This window comes from Leuresthes tenuis, unplaced genomic scaffold (genome assembly GCF_036924035.1).
Source record: "Leuresthes tenuis unplaced genomic scaffold, fLeuTen1.0.hap1 SCAF_12, whole genome shotgun sequence".
In the NCBI taxonomy this organism is placed as follows: Eukaryota; Metazoa; Chordata; class Actinopteri; order Atheriniformes; family Atherinopsidae; genus Leuresthes; species Leuresthes tenuis.
This window is the reverse complement of record NW_027325366.1, coordinates 16,417,196-16,444,518: the sequence shown is the minus strand read 5'-3', so window position 1 is coordinate 16,444,518 and position 27,323 is coordinate 16,417,196. Positions and strand designations below refer to the sequence as shown.

At 40.4% G+C, this 27,323-nt stretch overlaps 1 protein-coding gene across 1 annotated transcript; it reads right to left on the bottom strand.

The window, feature by feature from the left end:
• Window positions 1-1,458: 1,458 nt before the first annotated feature.
• Window positions 1,459-26,183, bottom strand: impg2a (interphotoreceptor matrix proteoglycan 2a). Its single transcript, XM_072396786.1, has 23 exons — window positions 26,105-26,183; window positions 25,769-25,999; window positions 22,213-22,379; window positions 22,094-22,109; window positions 21,940-21,972; window positions 20,907-20,992; window positions 20,657-20,812; window positions 19,579-19,637; window positions 19,426-19,446; window positions 19,224-19,268; window positions 16,591-16,799; window positions 14,363-14,406; window positions 14,135-14,179; window positions 11,918-12,089; window positions 10,841-11,787; window positions 9,746-10,027; window positions 9,430-9,649; window positions 7,412-7,622; window positions 6,118-6,306; window positions 3,973-4,174; window positions 2,761-2,840; window positions 2,297-2,360; window positions 1,459-1,766 (listed from the first exon to the last, which is right to left on the bottom strand). The coding sequence occupies exons 1-22, from the start codon at window positions 26,181-26,183 to the stop codon at window positions 2,318-2,320; spliced, it is 3,537 nt and encodes a 1,178-aa protein (XP_072252887.1). The 3' UTR covers window positions 1,459-1,766; window positions 2,297-2,317.
• Window positions 26,184-27,323: the final 1,140 nt, after the last annotated feature.

Below are 27,323 nucleotides of genomic sequence, written 5' to 3'. Positions count from 1 at the left end.
GTTGTTTATCTTCCTGCATTTCTTAGTCTTTTTCTTGTCCTCTAATTTGCATTACATGTGACATCTGAAAGCACACTATTTGACCAAATCCCTGGGCCGCATGCCTCAGAGAATTTTTCCACTGAAATGTGTTTTCACTTATTTCAGGAGCGAGGGTTCATGCTCTCAGCCTCTCTTTCCTCTGCACAGTTTCTTTTCTCTCTCGCCTACCTTGTCATGCATGTGCAGACACAAAGGCTTCTCACTGATGCAGCTCTTAGAAAAGGCAGAAAAATCACCTGCCAGGAGAAGAAAAAAGCTGACGCTAAACCTTCAGACTGCCAAATCCTATGTTGATATTAATAAATTATACTATACATACAGAAGCATATATTTGGCGGCTTTAAAGGAAATCATATTGTCTTTCTGACATTTAGGTGTAAATTGGAGGGCCGATACACTTTCACATCTGTGCATTAAATATAATGCTACAGCCAGCAGCCATTTAGCTTAGCACAAAGCCTGGAAACAAGGAGGAAATTTATTGTACAGTTCTGTCTGGTTGTGGTTGCAAAATCAGCACCTCTGATGGCGAATCCATACAGAAAGAACTTTTTTAAGCATGATCATCACAACAGATTTTGGGGCTTTTTTTTTTTAATGGTAGAAGACCATGGTTTTCCTTCGGCAGATTTAGTGAAGCATGACCTCAAATTTAATCTATTCATATGTCCTCAACTTTACTGTTTTGATTAATCGGGCTTTCATTGGCTACAGAACTAACCACTGAACCAACGTTCCACTATAAAATGTACACATGGGTTCCGTTTGTGGAATAAATGCAAAAGTTAAAGTGTAGAAACGACGGTTTGCCATCCCCTGAGCTGATTCTGATGGATTCAGGCAGCTTACAACAGCTTCAATTTTGCTGGAAACAGTCATGAAAAAGTCAGCCTTTAAGTCTAACATCCACTGGGGCATTGTCTGATTTCCAGTTTTCGATGTGGGGGGCAGTAATCCAACCCATCTACACAAGATACCCTTTGTCATATGAATGGAAGAATGTGCGTCCGCTGTCTGCTTGCAAAAGTCAGCATCAGTGTGTCAACCATGATTTGGCATCTTGTGTTTTTCCCACAATGTTGAGCTATTCTTTTAATGTACTGTGCAAAAGCTGATCTACTGGTGTTTCAGACTAGATGATTAATGATAGATCAATATGTTTCAAAAAGTATTTTGAATTATAATAGCACCATGGACTAAAACAGAACAGCTCTCTCAACGCCTTCCAGAGACCTAAAAAGTAAATCTGAGCAATAGAGACAAAAAAGAGAAGCAGAGTAGAGAAAACTGTTTAAATACAACCTTTACTAAGCAATGTCAGTTTAACTATTTACATTCTCACAGTTTATGTTCTTCCTTTTATGTAAGGGTTGACCCAACATGGTAAAAAGAAAAAAAAAGATGCCAATAAACAGCTTGGTATATTTGTGTGTCTGTCAACATTTCAAGTAAAAGGATGCTGTCCACTTTGCCTTTAAAGGGAGACATTCAGCAGATAAGCAGCAAACACATGAGCAGACACGAGCCTTAATGTCACAGCAAGCTCACCCAGTCAAGAAAAGGCACAGAGGAACATAGAGTCTCAAACACATGCTTACTGTCAAGATTCTAAAAGCGCCGGAAGACAGTACATTACAAAGAGTGCCATCCAGGCTTTGAAGACCATGGCGAACAAGAAGAGCGTCTCTACAGGGAGCCTCACGTTTAATCAGAGACGCATGTTTCTGTGAAGCAGAAGAAGGCATGTCAGCATGAAAATATACCAAAATACATGTCACAGAAGCTACACAGTCCTCTGCTGCTTTATCTTTGGGTGCTAATATCATCTCGGACATTGAAGAAAATATTTGACTTTGGCAGCTCGAGGTAGCTTTGTTTTTGGTTTTCCCATAAACAGAATGGATCAGCTAATCCATCTCTTCTTAAGAGAGAAGCTCATTTTCAAAAACACTGTGGGGTCATAGTACTGATAAATATTTGAAAGATGAATTTCTTTCCCATCTGTAGTGACTCTATAACTTGTGATTAGTAAAACATGTACACTTGCTCAGTTTCTCCCCATCTAGTTTCACAGTGTTTTGTGCAAACCAGTCCAAGCCAGTTCTGTGGTATTTCTTTAGAATCTGAAGCGATAAACCATTCTCCTCACTGTGTCATTTAGTGGATCGCTTTACTTGTATTCATTATCATGTATAAAAATTCCTCACGTGACCTGAAATTGCACAGGGAAGTGTTGAATTTAAAGACAAAACACCTTGTTGTCCGCAGGACAGTTTCATGTCTGCGCGGACGAACTCTCTCTGCGGGTATCCAGGACACTGCAGGACATGAAGAAATAAATCAAACATAACATGTCTGGGTCAATCAGTCACATTGTTTACTGCATAAAGAAAAGCACCCCCAACTGAACACAAAGAACAATCACCATCATTACACACCAACATACTGCTACTGCCAGGCTGTTGGCAGTAAAATGAATGTCTGCATCTCGTGGCTTCTGTCTAATTGCATCAGCTCCAGGCCTGAATAGTGTCTATTTAGCAAAGATAAACTCAACTCCTTGTCTCCACTAGCCCTGGACAAACAAACTACCCCCGCTTTTAACTCAAATCTGTCAGCCCTCTTGTATCTCAAGCCCATTTCCCTTTCTCCCCTCATTTCCTGCCTATTTCTTTATCTCATCTAAATCTAAAAGGGGAAAACATGTAGAGCACTCACGCTTGGTGGTGCCTCACAAAGTCTGCAAACTGCCGGTCCTTAGCGTAGAGTTCAATGATACGTATCCTATCTTGGATTTCCTGCAAAAAGACGAGATATCAGTGGAGCCGGAACATTACATGCACAGGCACAGACAGTTAAAACAGCAAACTGAACCGGCTGTGGATGAATGAAGAACATTTCAGTGTCGGAACAAACTTTGATAGCAATAACCATCGTGATCATTTTAAGGCTGCACAAACAAGATGCTGACAAACCAAAGTTTATAACCTCAGTTCTCCTGATACGGTCAAATTTGGGATGCATAAATGGAAAATAATCCGTGTCTGCCTGGGTCAGGAACAGCTTCCAGATGTCTTCAGATAAAAGTCCATTTCTATCTCCACTTTAGAAAACCATAGAAATGTTTACATTTGAAGGTAGGTACTTAAAGATACATCTTTTGGCTGTACGCACATGGAAAAATCAAGCTTTGTCAAAAAGGTTTTAAAAGTCACAAATTCAATGAGTACCCTCAATGTTAGACTGCATAGAGATAAAGGAGAACAGCAGAACAAGTAAAATAAGGAATAGTAATATTTTGTTTCAAATTAAATGTATGTAATAATCTTCTCAGCCAAACGCTAATCACAGTGGCAATGCTGGGTGCCAGCTTCAGTGCATTATAATGTTTGAGCGTGTTTAATGCAGTGTGAGTTCAACTAGCCAAGAACCAGAGGGACATGCAGTTTCAGTTTTGTTTTTAGTAAGGGTTGGTAAGGAATTAGACTGTGGAAACACGTTTCCTCCTAGACTATATCCTGAGAAAGAACTCACAGCAAGGAGCAAGAACTGCTATAACTGCCTTTAGTGGGATTCAGTGGGCTATGACTCAGTCATTCCGAAACTCTCCAGTTCTTCATTGAACGAATTACGTTCCTTTCACTTTCACATGCACTAAGGAGCATTACCCTGTTGAAAGGTTGTCTTCGAGTTCAAAGGCGATTTCGGCTGTTCGCTATCTTTAAACTCCCGCTCATTATTGAATCAGAAAGTGAAAAGCTGCCCATGCTTTGAGACAGCAAAGCAACCCCAAACTATAAATATATAACTAAACACCGTAGTACAAAAAGTTGGGCTAACATTTTATTTGAAAGTTAAGGTAGTGGAGTAAAGTAAGCATCCTCTTAAGGATACGACCAGGAGATCCAGTAGATGGCAGTCCCTACACACCTCTTTGGTCAGTTCGTTGTTTTCATAGATGTGTCGTATCTCCTCGCTGCTGAAGTCAGTGGAGGCCTCCACACTGGCACTGCTGAACGCCGGAGCTTCAGGGTAGCGTCTGTAGTAGTGGCTGTAGCCAGTTGTGGCCTCACTCTCATACATGGGGTTGTACTTGGTTGCTCTTTCCAAAGATGGAAGACTCTCCGCTCTTCTGCAAAATGAGATGGAGAAATGTAATAACAGAGAAATCAACCACAATATGGAAACAGATCAATCATTTTGAAGTTTAAGACTTTTTTATAAATAGATATGTACCAAATCTGATCAGTTGTTTGGTGGAGGTTAACACAATGATTCTGAACAGGCTGTTCTGGGAGACCAAGACAAAGGATGAGGCTAACCAGAAGAATATAAAAGAAACACCAGACACCAAACCGCCAGACCAAAGGAGACAGTGTCCAGACTGCTGTGAGTTTGTGCTAACTTTGCAAACAAAGAATTTGTCATCTAAATTTGCACCCTAAATAAAATAACCAGGCCTCCTTCATATAGGCTTGAGCAGCTCTGCTCGCTATCAAACAGAAAAACTAAGTTTACACACATTCATGCAGAGAATTGACAGCTATTGTAAGCTGACAAAACAATACTGTTAAACTATCAATCTTGAAATTTGTCTGAACGATCGATAAGATTTTGAATAATGTATGTCAATACATTATAAACCGCATGTTCAGATTCTGCCGTTTCCAAACCCACTAACAGGTCAGAAATGAATAAAGAGAGAGCGTGCCAGAGAAGCCTTCATCGGAAAAGACGTGAAGGGATTCATCACATTGTGAAAGACTGTAAGACTGCACGTAGTTTATCAATTTAGGAAAGTTTGTTACTGAAAAACTGCCAAGAGTTTGGGGATTTCACCAAATATTGTGAATTATGTAATGATTCAGAGAACCCAGAGAAATGTTTGCATGCAATGGCCAAGGTTTGAAAGCCAGTATTAGATGGCTGGGACTTCCAAGCCCTCAGCTGGACTGGTGAAAAACAAAACAAAAAAAAAAACAAAAGGCATGATTCTGTGGTGGAAACAACAGCCTGGACTTCAGAGCAGCTCTGAAAATCCCAATCAGCGAACACAGTTATCTGTAGACTCACAAAGAAATGTTAAAATTCAAAGAAAGTATCCATGAAGAAGATCCAAAAGCACAAACTCTTTACAGAGGGACAAAAGCAAAGTGGAAAAGTGTCCTGCGTTCTAATTAAATAAATCTGAAATTAATTCATAATTCATTGAAGTTTTGGAGCACCAACTACTGTCACCCGGACAGCATCTTTTTCAGGGACGATTTTGCTTATTTTTTGCTTATAAAAAAACATTCTTGCACATATTACAGCACCATGAACATAGTAGAAACTGTATTGACTCCATACAGTCAAGGGCCTGTTACCCACGGAAAACATTTGGAGCATTATGAAATGAAAAATATGTCAGAAGAGGCCGCAAAATGCTGAGAAGCTAAAAGCCAAGATAAGGAAAAAATCGGTACAGTGGTAACCTGTACCAACCTGTAACAAACCTGTCCAAAAATGTTTGTGTTGCGAGCAACAAATCCAAAATTAAATAAATAATTTTTCAGCAAATAAGCAAAAAAAAAATACATAAATGCCTAAGAACCCCTACTGGTGGTAGTACCTTTCATGCAAGGGGGAGGTCAGGATTTGAACCCCCAATCACCCACAATCTTGGTGGCAATCTTACCAATGCACTATCTAGTCATTACTTTGCAAACACAACAAAAAGTAGATAAATGTTAAGCGGATAAGAGAAGGTTCAAGGGTTTTTCCAAGTTTAGGAATCACTTCAAATTCAGGGGTGAAATCGGGGAACACTTTTATTACACTTGTAACAAATAAGAATGTGAAACCATTAAGTACATAAAGGCCAAGGGTGAAAACAATGTGCTTCTCAAACAACATATATAACATTTTATAAACTCTTAATTGGAACAGCAGTCAAACAAGTATTAATTCTGAACAGTAATCGTATCCTTCTAGAATAGGTCCACCTGCTAATGCCGTTTAAAGTGAAATGGCGCAGATGGCCTCCTCATGCACATCTCTAATCAGGGTGAAAAGTATTTGACTGGTAGTTCTCACCGTATGGGGTCCTCTGACTCATCCTTGTCGTACTGATCCCGTAACGTCCTGGCCAGGAAGAAGAGGACTCCAGACGCCACCAACAGGAAGCCTGCCACAGAGGCGATCGCTATGCCGACCACCAGCGGCTCGGATACGTACTCCTCACAGTGCTCACCTCTGTACCACCAGTTCTCACCGACACGGCACCTGGGGATGATGAACAGTATGAGAAAGGGATTTCTCATGCTGGAAGAACAGATGACAGAACAACAGATAGACGAGAACAGCAGAGGATCAAAATGTTACAGCAATAACACCATAAGAAGCCGAATGATCAACTGATGTAAAAACTGATGATGAAACACACGACAATGTTTTCATTTTTGTCCTGAAAAAGCTGATAAAGTTCTCTGCAGTTCTGCACGTGTCATTAAATCTTTTGATACCTTGTTGTGGAACAAAGTCTTTTGTTTGTTTCCTGTCTCCATGGAGCGATGTAATACTTTTGGCTGGATATCACAAGGTAGATAAAAATCCAGCAGCATCTGGAGCTGCCTGCATTTTTCATGACGTGGTAGTGGGTGTGAAACAAAGGTTAGCACTACTTTTGGCACACAAAAGTGCCCCTGTGTCTGTTTATGATCACCCACGTTAAAGTGGACCGTATTTTTAGAAAAAAAAAAAGCATGAGCAGAGCCAGCAGCACATTTCTGTCACTGATCAGGATTATTGGCTTTTCATCTTTAACACATCGTACGCACAGTAACCATTTCAAATGTCCGTCCAAACAAGAAAACATGCGTGGATACAAGAATGCATCCAGCAGAATATGTTTCTGTGTCATTTTAAAAAACTGAATTTTCAAGAATTACAAATAAACCTGGGATATAAAAACTCATGACCTGTTTAAAAAGGAGGTTAAATCCACCTCGGAGCAGGAAAATTCATTAAAATCTTTATCAAACCTTAGCAATTATACCTGAACAAGTGGTAGAGATTGTTTTCATTTATGAACAGCACATTAAATGCACTCTCGTCAAAATGACAGAAAATTAAAATGATTCATTGTTTCTTAAAGCCAACAACGGCGTAAAACAAAATCTAATCAAGTCATCTGTGTCTGCAATTCCAAGCTAAACCCTTCATCCCCCCATGAGCCACGTCGCCATGCAGACCAGCTTTAAGACTGAGAGACTCTGAGTCTGTTTGTGTTACGTACTGGTATACCTGCCTCACAAAAGTGCAAACTTAGACACACTTTACCGTAAACACACACACACAGGAAGATAACTTCCCCCAAATCCTGACCAACCTGCAGATGGCTCCCTTGCCAGGGATGATGTCACACTTGCCGTCATTGAGGCAGAAGTCTGTCTGCAGCTCACAGATACTTTGGCAGGGTAGGCCGTCTACACTGAAATAGCCGGCATTACAGACACACTCGGCCTCGCCCGACCATTTGTTGACTTTACACTCTGCATACTCGTTGCAAGCCTGGAACTTACAGGGGTCAGCCTGATCACCTAGAAAATAAAGAAACAGAGGAGTTGACGTGAATTACAGGGCAAAACTACACCAAATGCAGTTGTTTTTGTCTTTTCATCAACTTTCTCGTTTCGTTTGCACTTTTGCCTCGTTTCAAGTTCCACGGGAAATTAATTTTTTTCCCCGCAGTGGAAATTTGGAAAACTTTTGAATGTTTCATATGTTGTTGGCTCAGCTGAGTAGAAAAAAAAATGTACTTCAGTCCACCAATCAGGATGATTGTGAGGATGCTTTTATGTTACAGGTCAGTCAAATCTGATCAAACCAGAACTACACAGCTGTGCCCGTAACTTTGGTTCGGTTGCAGAAACAACCAGCTTTACAGAAGACCCTCATGTTGTGATATTAACAATTTATTATTCCTACTTTTGTCATCATGACCTGCTGTTAGATGCAGATATAAGATGCAATACTTTAAAACATACAGCTTCATCGGCTAAAATAAGAAATGAAAGGGATAAACGTGTCATTAAATTTCATGTAACACTTTTTACTTTATTAAACTTGCCTTGTTTGATGCTCCGTTAGTGAAAAATCCTCAATCAGGGCAAATCGGATTTTATCGGCATATCCATGTTCATTTTCAGTTCCATTTTATTTCTATTGTGAATCTGTGGTAATGTTTAAACAACTCTTATGTGACTTTGATGTTTGTTGATTTGTCCTAAGCGACTCAAAGGAAAAATAATTTGTCATCTTTACACATCTTCAGATATCCTAAGAGTTGTACATGATCAGCAATTAATTATATGGATGAATCGAATTCCACAATATACTCGTATATCACAAAATTAAATAAAAATGCACCAAAAGGAACCAATGGAGGCTGACACAATCAGCCTGTGAGTTCTCACACCATAGGCTTCTATGAACATTTTTGCATGTTAATACACCAGAAATGGCATGAGGCACTACAAATACATTGATAAGGGGGAAAAAAGAACGGGATAGGAGTGTAAAGTGGAGGGGCAAAGACCTTTACCAGGAGTTTTTCGTCTGTACTGTATGTCCCAGCCAGGGTGTTGACAAAATCTTTTAGTCTGCCCGCCTGACATCCAGACAGACATATAAACACCTGCCAAAGCACTAAAAACCACATCTGTGGTAATCAATGCTACAGTAACGGTCTTTGGGAGCACATTTGGCCACGATGAGACTCACACACAGGCTCACGATGTGAAAACAATACCATCTACACCAACCCAGCTGGTAATGATACTGTCTTGCGCCAGAATCTAAATAGCTCAAATATAGTTTTAAAAATGACATAAATACTTTTTTCAAATACAGAGCGATACAAATGGTTACCATTCTCCAATTCTTCCAAGGCAGCATCAGCTATGATGCATACTGGGTTTTAGCAGTGTCAAACTTTGTAACCAAAGCCTGAGCCACTGATCATGAACGCCAGGCTGCCTGATGCTCTTCCACAGAAAACCTTATTGTGGAAATGGAGTGGCACTTTCCCTTTTAGTAAAAAAAAAAGGACTGTATAAAAACAATTTTCTTAAATAACACTCCAGAAATACTCCATTTGCTTTCTTGTCGTCAATTAGATTAGAAGAAAAGGATGTACAAGAAATGTGAAAATGAATAAATGAGCAACCAGTTTGCTTAGCTTATCACAAAGACTGTTAACCAAGGAAGCTGTTAACCTTGCTCTGTCCAAATGTAACAAAACTCATCTGCCTCCAAATGGATGGATCACTATTCACAAGCGCTTATAATTTTTACACAGTGACTTCTTTGCCGTCACCATGAGCAAAGCAATCTGTAAAAACCCACCTGACTCCACGTCCAGCGAGTATTTATCAATGGCCAGGTTCATGGTCTGGTAGGCTGTGTTACAGAAGTCTTCCAGGATCAGATAAACAGTGGTGGTGACGCCACGAGCCACAGGTTTCCCAAATTTCATCCGACTGTTAACCACGATGCTCCCATTCCTGAAGTTCAGGATCTCCAGGTTCTCAAAGTGACTTAGGTTGGACTGGAGGTAGGGCACGAGCTGGGAAAGGATCGAAAATAGAAGAAATGATGTTGGAAACCATGCAAAAAGGGAGGTTACTGTAAAGCACAAGTGTCGTGAAGTGTGTGCGTTTACCAGCTCCAGGAAGCGTTGCTCTAAAGCTTTGTACTCTGCGGAACTCTTGTTAAAGAGGTCCTCGGAAAATATCATGTTGGTCACCCTCAGGCTAAAGAACACCATCAGAGCTCGTCCGGGGTTTACAGGCATGGCCACATTGGCCTGGTCTGTGCCGTGCGCCACACTGAACGGGAAGCCGGTGCTGCCCTCCTCTGTGTGGTTGGTCAAACCATGACCATAAGAAACCACATCGTACCCGTGGTCGCCAGTGGTGGCATCCTCCAAGTCCTCATGAGAGGTCTGAATCGGGGGGGAGCAGAATTTTGCAAAATGATTTCTGACAGGTTTGCTTAAATTTTTTTACAGCTTAAAAGACTGTTAAAGAAATTCCTTCAAATAAGTCAATGCGAGCATCCTTAGACATTATTTTGGCTTCAGTTCTGTCTATTTTTCCAGTTTGTTTGGTTCAAAATCTATGAAGACTATGAAGACATGGATGCAAATAATTCAAATATTGCTTCAATTCTAACAAGCATGCATAAAGTTTACCCAGCTGAAGTGAGCTGTTAGCGGTTTGTATAGCTCTGTCTGTGATCTGAGGTTACAGAATTTGCTGAGGCTTCAGAAAGGATGGAACAGGAGAAATTTAACAAAAGACACAGGACGGAACATCTCACAACTAATAAGGTTAAGTGACAACATGTAATTGGGTATAAAAGTGTTTTATGAGCAAATATAGGGAGGGGATTCTCATCTTCGTTAAACAGTGCAAGGGCAAGAAGCTGGGCAAGTTAGCTAAATGTTTCTCAAAATTAAATTCCATAGAATTTGGGGCTTTGTTCATATACTATGCATGATACATCCATTGATTCAGCAAAATATCTTTTTAAAAAAAGTGACTCGACTGGAAAAACACCACTGCATGAACTCTGAAACTGAAAACTGAACACAGTTCAATCAGACGGCTTTCCAACATTTTTGGATTCAGGCTTGTAAATTGTTGTCAGTTAACAGGTCTGTGTATGTGGACTTGTTGAAAAGAAAAGAAAATCATCTTACAGCACATCTAAAAGAGGCAACAGACAAATGTTGGTTCATTTTCTCTTGCTTTACCTCCTCAAGTGATGGCATATCTGTGTCAGGTTGGCCCTCAGAATTTGAGCCGATGTCAGAGATAAGGGTGAAAGGGGATACCGTCTCTGGAGACAAGACAGTTGGTTGAGGAGGCGCTGGAGAATCTGTCACTAGTGGTTCTGGGTCGTTTATGTTCACAAGTAAAATGTCATCCTCTGTAAGATTCTCTGTTGAGATCTTTGGTGCTTGTTGCGCCTCTTCGTCTACAACTGGAGCTTCGGCCGAAGTGTCCTCCTTCAGCTCCTCTCCCTCGTTCCCTGTTGCCTCCTCTGAGCTCTCCTCTTCAAATGAAGGCTCCTCCGGTTGGATCACCACCACATCGATGACTGCATTTTCCTCAGGCTGTTTGGGGTTAACATCTTCGCTCGCAGGTGGAACCGTGAGGTCAGAGGCCTCTGGAGCCAACACCACTGGGTTATCAGCATCAGGAAACAGAGCTGTTTCTGTTGCATCATCTGGCTCTGATGCTTCAACTTTTATATCTACAGCCTCCGATAGTGGCACTAAGGCAGGCAGGCTATCTTCTTCTGTGGTTTCTATTGCAACTGTAGGGATCTCAAGCACCTCTGGACTCTCTGTTGCAATAATAGGTTCTTCTCCCACTGCATCAGTAACAACTTTCTCTCCATCTTCAGATGAAGCTTCTGTACTGATGCTGATTTCTTCTGTTATCAACCCAACCTCTGATCTAGTCTCCTCAAGAGACACTTCAACATCTCCTGTTGCGGCTGTAGGTGGTTCAGTTAGGTTGTCCAGTTCTTGTGGGCCTGATCCGGAGGCCTCAATTTCCAGTGGGGATTCAGGCAGTGGGGCGTTCGCTGGCAGGTCAGGTGTAGGATCTTCCGGTGGGAGCTCTTGAGTTAGGGGGGTCTCTGTGGTAGGACTCTCTGAAGTGTTTTCTCGCAACAGACCCTCCTCTTCAATGCCTTGAAAACCAAAAATGAAAAGAAAATGAATTTCTTGGATTCCTTTTAGAGAAACTGGCTATGTTTTTCCAAAATCCCAAAGAGAAATTATATACCTTGAGAGAATCAGAATGTTTGTGTCAACACTTACTGCCAGTTTCAGGTGCATCGGTGGTGACTGCAACAGCAGGAGACACAATTTCACTCTCTTCCATAACAACAACATCCTCTTCCGTTGTTGCAGCTGTGTTGGTTTCTGATGGCTCAGGGAGGATGTCATCTCCAGTGTCCTCTGCCTTTGGTAGCTCATCTGCAGCAGTGACCTGTATCATAAACAGGTTTTATTATCTCAACCCTCTGGCGTGTGTCCACCTCTACACTTCTCCTGCTCCATGCCAGACATACAGGAGCTCTGGTTGGCCAGGAGTGGGAAGAAAGCAGGAGTTCCACATGAAATCAGTCTGATTAGAGCACTCACTGCTGCTCTGTGATTAGACTTCTTTTCAATGGTATGATTAAAGCCATCCTGAAATATAAAATGTTAAGCAGGAAGAACTAGTACTATAGAAAACTATTGCAAACTTCCTCTTTTGTTTTTTCCTCCAAATGCTTTAATGTTGTTTGAAACCATCTAATTTCTTAAAACTCTAAACTGAGTCTTTATTTTTCTTTTTGATCTCTGAATCATTTTTCCTCGAGAGCTCCACTGTTCTTGTCATGTAAATTTTGCAAATCTATTTTCAGTCATAGACTAACTTCTCCCCATAGAGTGAAGTTTTTGGATTGAAATACCATTTTATTGGCTGGCTCCTTACAGGTGACTGCTCAGGCAACGCCTCCCTTTTGAAATTTCAGACAAATGGAAAAAAGGAGTACTATTTGATTCAAATAATGTGTCATTCCATTTAATTTACTCTATCTTTTAATATAATTTCCCTATTTTACTCATGATATCATCAGGTGTCATGTTGCTGATAATGACTGTGAGATCTAATGAGTCGTCAAAGGATGCCTAAAACACCAAAAACTTCTTTGCCCTTGAATAATTATTCAAACTACCAGTTCACTTTCATACATAGTGCAAAAAAAAAAGGATTTTACTCTTTGACCAACTTATTTCACAGCTGCTGTAGTGACTTTATTAGCGTAGCCTGTTCAAGCTAGTTCAAGGGAATGCTAATCTCCGGAGAGGAGCAGCTTGACGATAAATTTTTGAAATCTAACTTTAAACTGCAGCTACAAATTAAGAATGACTTATAACTAATTCCTTAACTGAACGTGATCTTGATGATATATCAAGAATCAAACTGCTTTGATGTAAATATCAAACTTGAGTGTGATTGCAGACTTGGTAGGCATGGGAAGTAAGTTTAGTTTGACAAAGAAGCAGTTTGATAACATGCTCAAAGTTCTGAAACCGATGCCAACTATTCCCTTAGCAGGTGTCTCACCTAAGAGTTTCATATCTTTCTAAAAAGAATGCATATGCTTATACGACCCATATTAACATTTCCACACTGAAGTAGACGTCGTTCTCAAGTCATTCATTTTAGAAACCACAAAGGCTTCAAAGGGAGGAACAATATTGGATGGATACTGAATGATATTCTTCTAATGTAATTGTAGGTCTTATCTGCCGGCATAAACATATGACCCATGGGGCACGTTTGGAAAAAACTACAGGCATAATCTTTTTTTTTCTCATTAGTGAAATCCTGGCCAATCAGTAGTCTTTTTAAACATCACTAACTTGATCATTTACAATAAAATCAAACATTTAAGTTTGTTTAAATTTCATATTTAGAGTGTAAGTACCCTAGTAGCAATGTGGTCATAAGAGGAAATACTTATCATCATTCCTAAATTTTTCCCCTTGCCCATAATGTTGTCTTGAATCTTTCGTAAACTGCATATATTATAATGATGCCGCAAAAGTCTGCCATCGTTTCTATGGAAATTACGGCTTTGGCAACCAGCAACTTCATCTAAAATGTTCCAGATCCAAACCAGGACAGAAAAATACTTAAGAGTCACAGTGCAGCTTGGTGCACTCACCTGTAATTCAATAACGGATGCGAAAATTGCCAAACTCTCCCATCTCTTACAAAGAGTCAAATTAATTACTTCGCCAGCTGATGTATAACCCGAAGCAGCAGGCCAATTGAATGCAACCCAAACTCAGATTGTCATCAAAGAGCAAAGACGACACCACGATTAAAGACAGACTTCAGATGGTTTTAGTTTCCTGAATAAAATCATATGTGCAGTCTCTCCTGTGGGCATTGAGTGGTGTGCTGAACTGTTGTCTTTGCCCCAGAATAGCAGTGGATTATTATAGCAAGAGCCACCCTAATCCTCAAAGCTTCACTTCATCCTTCCTGGTGAGCTCATCCGCTATCTGCACTGGTGAAGTCTGGATAACATCTCAAGCCATTCACAGGTTATCACAACATCAGTCATCCTACAAGTCATACTACAAAGGTCAGCATCCTTACACACGAGTGATAAATGTTTTTTATGGGTGATAAAAAAAAAAAAAAAGGGCTGGATTGTCGATAGACAGATTGCCGTCAGGATAGTTGTGGAGGTTACTTACCGTGGCTCTGTCTGCAGTGCTGATGGGTGCAGGAATCTCGGACACTGAGGAACCAATAAAGAAACAAGTATCAATACACAGTGCCTGATAAAAGGCAACTAAAATATGTTTGCCTAGTAGAGTCTAGAAAATGCTGTTTAACTTTAACTATTTCAGCAGTAACATTCTGCAGCGGTAAATGTCTCTGAATTACTACCAAAATATGGCTCGCGCGTCAGCCACTTTAGGCCAAGCCAGTTTCGGCACCACAGCCAAAGCAGAAAAACTAAGCCAAGCTGTGTCTTTTTCTTCCTCTGGCCACACATGTGAGAGTGTTTAGCCAACATTTCAGATGTCACAGCCTCTAACTAATGTGAGCATCAGAGGGCATCCATCTCCAGAGCAGTTCACTAACAGTGAACTAATTACACGCTTTCTTTAAAAACATGAGCAAGGAGAAGTCTCAAGGGAGCAAAAGGAGACATTATCACATCACTCAAGCGCCCTGACAAAAAGACGTTAAGCTACTTACTGACTCGATATTGTATGTGCAGGTTTTGTGTGTACAGGAGCTGAAATTTAAAGAAGTCTCTTGCACTAATCTCACTTGAAAAAGTCTGTTTTACTCAAGTAATGTCACTTACGCTCTAACATTATGGAGGTGGAGATGAAAATCCATTATTTTCTTTGTCACAACATTTTCTGAACCACAGAATATCCACGTTGCAACAAGGTCATTGGTCCATTGTTGCACAGTGTCACAACACAGGCTTCAGTCATTTTGTCCAGTCGAATAGTTTTTTTTTTGTTGAACAGTTTTGCTAGTTTGCCTAAGAGGGTTCCTAACGTAATGAAATTACCCAGAGGCATCTGAGCAGCGCAACACTCGATTATGTTCATCAGGGCATACTAATTGGGATTTGTGAGGACAAATATGAGGACAGGAGCTAGAGAGTGAACAGCCTGTAACAATATCTTTCATTTCTGTGCCTTGTCTTTCCTTTTTAGATTATCATAAGAAGATGATCACATATGCTGTATTTGTTGTTCTGTGTATATATATATATATATAAGATTGCAGTAGACATGTCTAAGGCACTTTTTGTAGAGTATTTATTGAATATCTGCAGTTTCGGTCAGATTCTCACGCTTCCAACGAGGTCAAGAAAATAATTAAAAAAATGTTTTGCTCTTCACTTGTAACTGTCTGTAATTGTGATTGAAGCGAAGCAGAGTAAAAATCGATACTGTAGTGTTCGCTCAAACCACATTGAAATTTTTGAGGTCTCAGTTTTAGATGGAGAAAGATTTGGGTTTTTTTAGGCCCTCGTCTGAGCATCTTTTATCTCAGCCTGTCACAAAACCTTTCTAGTTCTCCAAACTGAGAGAACTCTTACTGCTGTCTGCTGCAGGGAAGACAGTGACTACCCAAAGGTAGCTCACACATCCGTGCTTCAGGATTTATTCTGGTTTGAACAGTAGCTCAACTTAGCAACAAACTAGTTGATGCAAGTTTCCCCGTATAAGGTACAGTTCAACTTGACTCCTAAACATGAGTGTGCTGCACAGTGTCAAGCTGCAGTGACACAGAAACAGAACACATCGTTCACAAGTGTGTACAGAGTCAATCTGTGAGTTGCAAAAAAAAACAAAAACTGTGAGCTACAGAATTCACCGCTGGTTTAAAACAATTTCCAGACACCTGGACACACTGCTGCAGAAACGTTGATATGACCTTAAGCAGGGATTCACTTGAACCAAGCAGTGGTCTCCAGAGTCATGGGCTAGTATCAGACCTGCTCCCTTGGAGCTTCTTTTAAAAGAAGCATCGCTTACATGGTGCAACCTACAACTGACAAACCAAAACCCAGAACAGATACAAGCCAAACCACCTAATGGAAAAGGGCCGTGTGTTGACAACAGTGCGCCTTGCCAAGGAAGCCAGTACTAGCATTTGCTTATAACAGCATTCTTACCTATTATTCCAATATGGCCTCTTTGTGGTTTCAAAGGAAAAATATGACAGTGGCCAAATACTAGTGTGACAGTTGTTCAATAGATGGTGGGTAATTTGAATTCTTTTATACAGTCAGAGATCATGAGTCACAGTTTAATAGGGATCCAATGCTCAGTCAGTCAGTGAGGTGCTATTTTAAAGGTTAACTGTAAGGTCTACAGTGTAGGAGCCATTTGCAGACGATTTAATGGCAAGGATTCAACCGTCCCCTGAACTAAATATGCTATCTTACCACTCTCCAGCTCGTTGATGTGAAGAGCTTCAGTGAAAATGTTTTTGGCCTCACTGATGGTGTAGACCACTGTGGAGCGCTCCTCAATCTCACGATACGAGTCCTCCACCAGGTTTGACTGCAGGGTCAAGTAGTTCAGTTGTTCAGAGGTCACGCCCGCTCCATCCACGACCACTGTGACCGCATAGTCCACCACTATGCCATCCGGCCTGGGAATACAAATATGAGGCTGTTACATCAAGACTATACTCTGGTCAGCACTGGACAAAAATTCTTACGTGAAGACTTCTGGAGGAAACGTGTAGTCAAATTATCTAGTGTCACAGTTTTGCCAGAGCGGTCTGTCCAAAGTAATAGTAAAAAAAAAAAAATATGTAAAGAAATGATTGAATTACACATCAGTTTGGTTATTTGGTAGATTATGAGGTCAGAAATACTTTTATTCATCATTCAACTGTCATGTGTGTTCAAACACAGCGTTCAAACACATTTGCATTAGGCGGCCTTGATCTTATGAACAGATTCACAGGATGAAAGTATTGCTAACAGAATTAGAGAATTATTATCTGAGAAGATGACAAGTGCTCAGGCATGAACTTGATTCAACATCAGTCCCGTAAAACGAACGGTGTTGCTTACACATGACTGATGACTCCAGAAATTAATTTCTACTTGGAGCGCAGGAGTGCAACTGTATAGGGCAAAAACAGCCGAGTCAGCAGAATTATCATTATCATCATAATAAACATGGAAACCTTGCAACGGACTCCGGGCCCTGGAAAAAGCCATCCATCAGCCTACTACTGGGAGCCGTCCACTCTGACCTAGTTTATTGGCTTATTTGGCAGACAGCTGAGCACGTGCAGGCCCAAAGTTGGCCCCATTTTGAAAGCGATCCAGTTTTCCCTTATAGTCTAACAGACAGGCAGACGGACCAAGCTCTGCTTTTGCCGTGCCCTGATATCTGCATTCAGCAATCACATACAAGACTTATAAGAGTAATCAACATATTTCTTAATGTAGCTAAAGTATAAGTTTGCGCATTTCTGACTAAATAGCATATATAAAGTGGAGTTAGATGTGTATTCTGTCTCTGATTGGCCAATTTTTGGAAGCCTGCCAATTGTGAGCTGAACTGCAACTTCTCCCAGATGAAATATAAACAAATCTGTAACCAAAAAAAACAGAAAAAATTGGAGATGTCAAGTGCAGAGCTTTAGGTCCACTGGGCTTAAATTAGCATACGTTTATCTCATTACTTCATGCGTTGTTCACATATGACACTGTGACATTTCAAGTATTCATAGAAATAAAATTAAAAAGCATTGTGAACATGAAGCCACATCTATTTACATTAGCTGAAAACGTGGAAGCAGCTGACCGTGCTTTGTCTAAAGGTAACAAACTCCACAAGAAGTACACACAAAACCCATTAAATCGTGTGTATCTAATATGGAAAACAGAATTTTTTCAAAGCTACTGTTTTAGGAATAACAATATACAGGACTGTCTCTTGGCTCAGTAAAGACTCCGGGAGGTGTTGGTCTGGCCAAAAACAGTAAGACACAATGGAAATAAAATGCTACATAGCGATATCTACTCTGCTGTTTTTGTCCTGATTAAACAAACCATTAAAAAAGTTAGTGTTCTTTAGAAGTGTCATAAGACAGTGTTTGCTATTTTAGGATAGAGTTTCCCTCTGTTCCCAGTCTTTGTGCAACGCTAATGAGGAGTTGGCTGCAGTTTTAAATACACCGATCAGCCACAACATTAAAATCACTGACAGGTGAAGCGAGCAACTCTCTTCTCTTTGTCACAATGCAATGTTCTGGTTGGAAAACCTGCATCCTGGCATTCCCATTCATGTTATTTTGACACTTGCTTTTAAAGTATTTGCAGACGAGTTACCCCTTCTTAGGAAGGGCTCCAAGAGCAAAACAAAGAGCTTGAGGTGTACAGTAAACCTCCAAACTCCCCATACACTATTCAACTCGGATCCAATGGCATGTGTGGGAAGCAAGCGCAGTCCACAAAGACACCATCCCAAAACTCTTCCCACATACCCTCAGATGTTCTATGTCTGGTCAGAGCTCTTCCAGCATAACAAGGACTGACTCGAAATTTGATGGATCGCAATGTTAATGCTGATGGATGTACGCCATGCAAATATGTAACTGATATCAACCTCATAGAATAAAAGGAGGAATGAAAGTCATTGATTCTTATGGCGTTTTTAATCGAGTGAACATTTTCCAAATGGTCAAACTATTCTTTAAACATTTTAATATCCTTTTTTTCTGCTGTTATCAGTCTTGTAAATGAATTGTATTGTACAATCTCACAATGTACAATTTAAGTACAATCTCTGCTGACGTGTGTTCTTGTTCACTGTTTTCATTTTGCGTATCACTGCTAGCTGCAGACCAAGTCACCCTTCGGGGATGAAAAAGACTGATCTTCTTTAAAAAAAATTTCCCCTCCTGTTTTCACATTCTTTGACTTTGTCATGTTTCTCTTAACCCACATCATATCACACACCCTATAATCCTCCTCCTCACCACCTTTCAGCCAGATACTGACAGCCGAGGTCACAAAGCGCTGATAATCGTCTCTTTAGAGGAGCAACTGTTTACCTGGTAGGGCCCATCGTGATCCCACTTAACAGGTGAGTGACTGCACTAAGACCATTAACACAGGCAACTAGTGATACACCTTAACACGTGCTCAGTTCACAGGTTTAGAGGTCTAACTAAGATGACAGGGATCTGTGGGATTAAACACAACATAGCATGTGGGGAACTATTCAGGGTCAAATTATCGCTACTAATGACTCACCCTTGCGTGTCCTTCTGTGGTCTACACAAGACAAGGAGGAGCTGTTAAACTTCTGCTGAGAGCAGAGATGGTATTAATGCAACAGTATAAGATGGTTTTGGCCTAATGTGAGGCCAGTTGTTTGGTCCATCAAAATATGGGAGACAAACTGACCTGAAGTCGATTACAGACAGACTCTTAAATCCAGGAAGCCCCTCAAGAGCCTTTTCTATCTGCACAGACAAAGATTATCTGGCATCAGACTAAAGCAACTCCTCATTTCTTTCTTCATTTAAGGTGGTTGTCATGAATTGGCCTGGCTAAATAAATCCTCTTAATTGTTCTAGAATGATGCTGCATTTTGGTTAACTCCTAAGGATCTCCTTTTTGTTATAGAAGGCCTTGCTTTTCGACACAAAGAAAAAAAAATTGTTCTGCTGACCCAGTTTCAGTTTTTCTTTTGGAAAAAGATGGATGCATAAAGGGCTTAAGGGCCTTGAGTCTGCTGACCTGCCCTCCAATCCTTCCCTCTTTACACTGATTTATATCAGTCTTCAATCCCTGCCCTCCTCTCTAGCCCACATGTATGCAGAATGAGTGTTGGTATGTAGGGCTGTACGTGAAGGTGTTTGCAGATTTATGCGTCTAAGAAATCCCTACAAAGAACACAAAGCAGGTCAGCAACCAGGAAAAAAAAGCACCACAGTAATCCCAAACGCACACCATCGCGCAAAATCAAGCATGTGCACAAGACAAACTTGAAAATGCACGGTGCAAACGGTGAAAACGGTGCAATCTGTTGGTTTCCTTAGCTAGGATATTATTTTTTGAATTGGCTCTATATGAATTAATTGGATTATGATTACAATTAATTGAATTCCAATTGGCTTGAATTGGACTATATTATTTAAGTGCCTTGAGATGACAATTGTTGTAATGTGGCGCTATATAAATAAAACTGAATTGAATTGAATTGAAAACATACTGATTGCAGTGTTGTATATGATATTATTAATTGCCGGTAAAGTGTGTGTTTGTGTGGCCGTTGCATTTGTATGTTCGTCTGACTGCCCTGCATGTGCAAGCTTATTTAGTCCCTAAAAAATTCACGAAGCTTTATATTCAGCACATACAATAGTTATTACATACATATACAAGCTAAAACCCCATCAGTCATTGCAAATACACAGCAGCACTAAGGTGAGGAATAGAGAGACAAGATATTAACAGACGAGATGGACTAGAGACAAACCTTTTCAGCAACATCTCTTCTAAGCGTCTGGAACTGGAGGCTGGCTGGATCGTTGAGTTCGTCACTGAACATCTCTCCACTCAGGAGGATGCTCAGCTCCACCACCTGCTCCAGCTCAGTGGTGGCTGTAGGCTGCAGGGTGATGTCATTCAACAGCTGTGCAAAGAGAAACACACACATAGTTACACTGTAGATAAGCGCACAAATCTGTGAAACTTCATTTTCTGAACAAACTTGTGTTTACACTCACTGGATTTTCCTCCACTTCTGCTGAAATGGTAGCTACATCATCCCCCTTCCTTTCTTTACCTTTGTCTTCTAGGTGGTTGACATCATCTGTACACATAAAAAAGGAGGCAATCTGGCAATGTTATCTTAGGCATTTGGCAAGTGCCAAGATAGCTGTTGGGTGTATGGATTACAATGTTCTGACCCTGAATTCTCTCTAAATCTTAGGCTGACCTAAAGTCCATCTCACACACCAAACACACAGAAAGACCAGCTGACATTCGACATACAGAGTTTGCAACCAAGAATACCACAGACTCAGAAAGCACATGCTCGATAACAGGCTAACACAACAAAATCAGTGCATGTGCACAGGCACTGCTTTTGTTTATGATAAAGAATGTGGTTTTGCTGCAGCTACCATGTCCTTTGTGAAGTGTATTCAAGAGTGGCACTGACCTAAATTAGGAGGTTCAACAGTATCTGCTGTTGCTGATGTTGGTGTGCTGTAAAAGATGAAACATTTGCTGAAACAAGGCTAATACCACATCCCAAAATTAGTCTAAAAAAAATACATTATAGCACACTGAGTTGTGAAAAATACAGTTACTTTGAATCATCCGTGGCACATTTCTTGTATGGAATTGATCCATAAAATTTAAATGCAAGATAATTTTTTTCACTCAAAATGCAGCTACTCTGTGTAATCATCATCCATTTAGCTATATAACTAACCTTTCTAACTTTAGTGCTGCAATGTTTAACAGTAAGATTGAATAATCTTCGTTGTTACTTTTAACACAGCCAGTTGGCAGCATCATTGCCCTTTTGGCTTTTTGTTTTCCTTTGAAAAATTTTATAATTTTGTAACTTGATGGCCAAGAAATCTAAAAGCAGTCGTACAACTACCTACATTTGAAAAAGAAAAAATGTGAAAACCTAATTGGAGCGGCCCAATGACCCAACCCATATGTGTTCTTTAATGGTTTAAGGATGACAATGATGACAGTCATGTTTAATAACTGATGAGTGCGAACATGAACCTGCAACCTTACCTGCACATGTGCTGCCAGGACCTGGTGGGCTCACTACAGACAGCGGGAAGAATGACACATTTACAAAAAACACAGACTTCATGATAAGAAAAGACATGCATCACTGAAATGTTACAAGAGTAACAAGTGGAGAGTTTCCGTTACCTTTTCAAACCTGAATGTGACATTATCTGAAAATGGAAGACAGCAAGAAAAGCTAAATATCACCTTCCCTGAAAAATGATTTGTTACGCTCAGATTTAAAATTTTCTCAATCATTAGTGCTCTACTTACCTGCTTAACATGAAGGTGATGCTGCTCTGATTGGCTAAAGTAGATGCCAATATCTCGTGCTGTGACTGTACCCTCCTGACACTGGCTCATCCAGCTTTGGTACTCTTGTTGTTCAGGGATGTGAGCCCAGAAGATCTTAAAAGCCTCCCATACGGTCTCCTGGCATACTGGTCAGACCAGGGAAAATATCCACTTAATAACCAAACCAGCAGAACCTCAATCTTGATGTTTTACAATTCTAAATGGTGTTCACTGGAATGATGTATGCTACGATATAAATACGACAACTATTCATGCGCAGGTATATAAAATCTTCAAATATTTCTAACAAAGTCAGCTCAACATAAGTTCTGCGGCACAAACTGAGGATCAGTTCAAGGTCCAGTGACATTTTTGTAGAGCAATAACGCATCATACCGGGAATCTGATTGTGAAAGTATCACATTGTCTTAACTGTAATTTTAATAGATTTTGGGGGAATTTTAACATAAAAACAAAAATCATATATATATATATATATATATATATATATACATAAACATGTAAATGCATATGCATATGTATATTATGCATGTATATATATCCATGTATATTTATGAATATATACTTACACACAAAGATGAATCAGTAAATTGAAAACTTTGCGTGTCAGCTCAGCTCCCTCTTCACTATAATGTACTGGCTCAGTGCCCTCATTACGGCTGACTAAGACCCAGTTCATCTGTCCATCTCTAATTCAAGTTGCCATCACTTGAGAACAAGATATTTAAGGTATTTAAACTCCTCTTGAAGCAGAGACTCGTCTACGACCCAGAGGGAGCACTAGACATTCTTTTTAGTTGAAAACCATGGCCTTGAACTTGCAGTGACTTACTCTCATCCCGGCCCCTTTACACTCAGCTGCGAACCGCTCAAGTTCACACTAAAAAGCACGGCATGAAGAAGCCAACAGAACTACATCAGCTGCAACCCCGAGGTTCCCAAATAAGTCACCTCATCGCCCCAACTATACCTCAAGATCCTGTCCATGTAAATCACAAATAGGATTGGTGACAAGGGGCAGCCCAGGTAGAGTTCAGCACGCACCGTAAACAAGCTCAGCTTTGTGCCAAGGATGACAAGACAAGTCAAGCCACAAGCTCTTGCTTTGGGTATACAGGGACTAAACAGCCAGCAAGCAACTCTGATACCCCATATTCCCGCAGCAACTCCCACAGAACCCCTCGGGTGAAGGAGTCATAAGCCTTCTCCAAGTCAACAAAACACATGTAGACTGTAGCCCAAACTACCAAGACCCGCCTGGATAATTCTGCAAGGGTGAAGGTCCAGTCTACTGTAGCATAACCTTGGAGAAAACCACACTGTTCCACTTGAATCTGAGAATCGACAGTCAGTCGGAGCCTCCTTTCCAACACCCTTGAGTAAACATTCCCTGGGAGGCCGATAACGTGATCCCACCACTCACCAAGGGCACCATCCTGGTCTGCCACTTCACAGATGTTGTGCCAGACACATATAGATATAAATACAGATATATGACCATTTAGATGCCTACGAGCAGCATGGGTTTAGTCAGAGTTTTGTCAACACTGTCCACCCAGCCAGGTCGCTGATTAATAATAGTAAAAATAGAAAAATAGTATGTTCAACAAATCAAAATCTGTTTAAATCAAATCAAATCCAGAGTTGTGCCTAAGTTTATTTCTTCCCCTTGGCCTCACCGCATGGCCCTTCCCTCCAATTTGCAGGGATAAGACGCGCCTTGTCTTTTGGGAACAAACGAGTGGTGACGTATCCATCCAAATGGACCCCAATGCCCCCAGCTTGAAGTCCATTTGGGCCAGATGGACCCAGGGCCAAATAACCTCTACTCCTCGATCCCTAAAACAAAATTTGCGCCTTATCCCTATTAAATAGAGAGCCAGGCTCAAGTGGTGGAGCAAAGGAGGGAATTGCAATTGAGCCTAAATTTGAAAGTTTTTTTGTTTGTTTGTTTGTTCCTCCAGGGGATGCTGTTTTCATTTTGATAAAGCCTCCCAAGCTATGTTATCTGAGGCTAGATCAGTTTAGGCTGAGGAGGGTGTTGGAAGGTGACAAAGGCAACCTGAGGTTACATAAGCTTCTAAAAGTAATGACACTATAAATGTCCACAGATAGGAACATCAGACAGAATTATTCCGTCACTGACGTTTTACTATATCTCAAGAAACAGAAAGGCTCTCAGCTGGTTTGTGCTGTGTATTGGTGATGTGGATCACCCTTTGTCAGTCGGGCAGACTTTTGGATAAGTTCATATTTTTCTGTCTGGTGAAATATATTTGTTAAACTACAGCAGATATACTCTTATGCGACATAACAAGACAAATAAGAAAAATATCAAGTATTATCATTGAATTACTATTATCAAAAATTACAGTTACCATTTTTGTAGATGTTGCATCCATAAATACTATTTATCTAATTTTCCAAGCATGGAATGTTCATTTAAAAAAATCTCCCAGCAGTAACTTAATAGTGTTATGAACGGTCATCCCTGAATGTGATGGCGTTCTAACATTGTGTAAAGGCTTTGTCTTTTGAACTTTTGTTTAGCTGTGCTGTGGGCAATGAAAGGCTAACAAGAAAAAAAAAAGAAGGCAGGGAATAAGAGCACTACATCTGGATCTGCTGCATGAACTTGATCTTTTCTAACTGCATCTCGTGATTCTGATAATGTCACATTGTGTGTAACACTACACCAATTATAGTGTAGCATGGTCAAATTAAGTAGAATCACCTCCAATGGAGATAAGTTTTTTCTTTGTTTTGTCTCGTTTTTTATGGAGGACATGGTGGTAATTGAATAATACAAGTCTGAGATACTTTTGTTGGTAATCTAAGTGAACTGAGCTCGTCAACATGCAAATCTCTTGAAGTCTCACTCCACTCCAGCAGTTATCAGTTCTCTAAACACTCATCTGCGTAATTCAAATTTCTTCATTCCTCATCATCAAAAGTTTTGACTAAAATCTGCTCTGGAAAGGTGCCACTGCCTGTCCAGTCTCCCCTGAGGAAGGCACTCTCAAGAAGAGCAGGCTAAATCTATAGCTTTATACTATATTTGATTGTAGCTTAGGGCAGAGAGTTGTGGGTTCTCTCCTCAGCCTTGCTTTCATTGTCTTCTCAGCAAAGCTCATGCTAATTTCTCCTCTTCTTCCCGGAGAGCATGCAAAACCACTCAGCAAGTACTCAGAACTGGTTTCTCCAGTCTTCTGGGTAGAACATACAGGCTAATCGGACCTTGCCTGTCTAAGACTGTAGGGGGTGCTCTGCAGATTCAAAGCAGAAATCCACAGCTATAACATTGATGGTTGATTTTAATCATCATATGTCTTGTAACCCGTTAAAAAAACAACATCTTCTGGGTGTAGTAATAAGGTTAAACGTGTGATTTTGATTGGACGGTGGCTTAAACGTCTAATACCTACCAATGTAACACTGCAAAATTCATCGGCATTATGGCATTGTAGTACATTGTTATTGCTGATGACATCACTGCCCGCTACTCGAATCTTACCTCTGAGATGAAAGTAGCTCAGATGGTTCGCAACAACCTGCTCAGCAGTCTCTTCCCCACACAGTTGGAGCCCACCTTGATAAAAGATGTTCCTTTTTTGTCGAGAAATAACTGCTTGGCCTTCATGAGATGCCTTCACATCAGACACACGAATGATGTGTGGAAACACCTCAGGCTTCCGAGCATGAGGTGGAGCTAGGTATCCCATAGAGGAGCCTTCCAGTGTTGCATCTGGAGTACCACACCAACAGTAACAAAACTGAAAAGTTAAGAGTTTGCCTTTGGTGCATTCAGAAAAAAGATAGATTGTACAGTTAGTTCACAACTGATACATACCTGTCCATCTGTTAAAGAATGTGACCACAAGAGTAAATAGAACAGAGTAGATAACACCTTTCCGGGATACGGTGCCCATGTTAAATCCGTGATCGTGTTTAAATCCGTGGACTCGGAAAAGGATCAAGGAGATATGTATTTCCTCTCAAGTAATGTAACAGCGATCTGAATAACTTCTTACAAGTTTGCATAGTTCAGAATTCTCCAGACGCAAAATAGTAATAAGAAGAAAGCATTTGACGCCACAATTTCTTGTTTTCCTCTGTGGCTAAAGAAAGGTGTGTGTGACAGTACAGGATACAGCTCCGGACTCAGGTAAAGAGGCAGATGGCTTGTGGAGAGAGGGGGATTTTTTTAATGCTCTCTAATCTCGTCTACTTTAAGCCTGTTAGAAGCGCTCGCCAAGAAGTTACTGGAGCAACTGTGTGAAGGGAGGGCACAGAGTGTGGAGGAAACATAAAATGAGATGCCAAAATTGGCACAAAAACAGCAAGCAATGACATGCATGAACATATCAGGAGGACCATGATGGAGGTTGGGTGGTTTGTTAGAATTCAATGTGCTCTACAATTACTTTGGACTTTTTGGGCAAATGTTTGCACAAAAAACTGTTGTCACACAGTTGACAGGTGGTCCCTTTAGGTGTCACGCAATCAGTGAAATAGATATGATCCCATCCCAAAAATTTCAAAAAGTATTAGTTCAAATGCAACAGGATAATAAAGGAGATAGGAAGTCGTAAGAGGCCTCACCTGTCCAGCCACTTACACAATAAAACAACTGAAATCCTCTCACTGGTTATATACCAACAGCAGTGAAAGTCAATTGTTGGTCCAAAACTCTTCCTCCTCCTAATACTGTTTGTATAAGAGAGATCTGCTTGTCTTTATCTTTATATAGCCGTAATATATAAGTGTAAATTAAAAAAAACAAAAAAAAACACGATTGAAAGGATTTGCACGATATAAATAAGACTTCAGCTTTAATGTGTGTTTCTGTCCATTTTATAAGTTTGTTCAATCTTACAACATTCTGGGTAGTTAATTCGTCTTTTATGTTGTTTTATGCATTTAGTTTTTTCCCCCATTTTTCAACACTTTAAATCTCTTGTATTTGTTTGTCTTTAATTGCAGTTTTACGTACATTTTGAATGTTTTCCTCTCGCAGTTTAGTGTTTGGTCATTTTGCTCTTTTTTTCCCCCCACAATTTTGCAATGTC

What these genes read in the sequence shown, in the direction of transcription:
- impg2a (XM_072396786.1), bottom strand. Translation starts at nt 26,183, where the DNA reads ATGGGCACCGTATCCCGGAAAGGTGTTATCTACTCTGTTCTATTTACT. An exon ending in CAGAAGTGGAGGAAAATCCA is followed by an intron (nt 20,813 to 20,906) that starts GTGAGTGTAAAC and finishes CTCTTTGCACAG; the next exon opens with CTGTTGAATGACATCACCCT. An exon ending in ATCACGATGGGCCCTACCAG is followed by an intron (nt 16,800 to 19,223) that starts GTAAACAGTTGC and finishes TTGTATTCCCAG; the next exon opens with GCCGGATGGCATAGTGGTGG.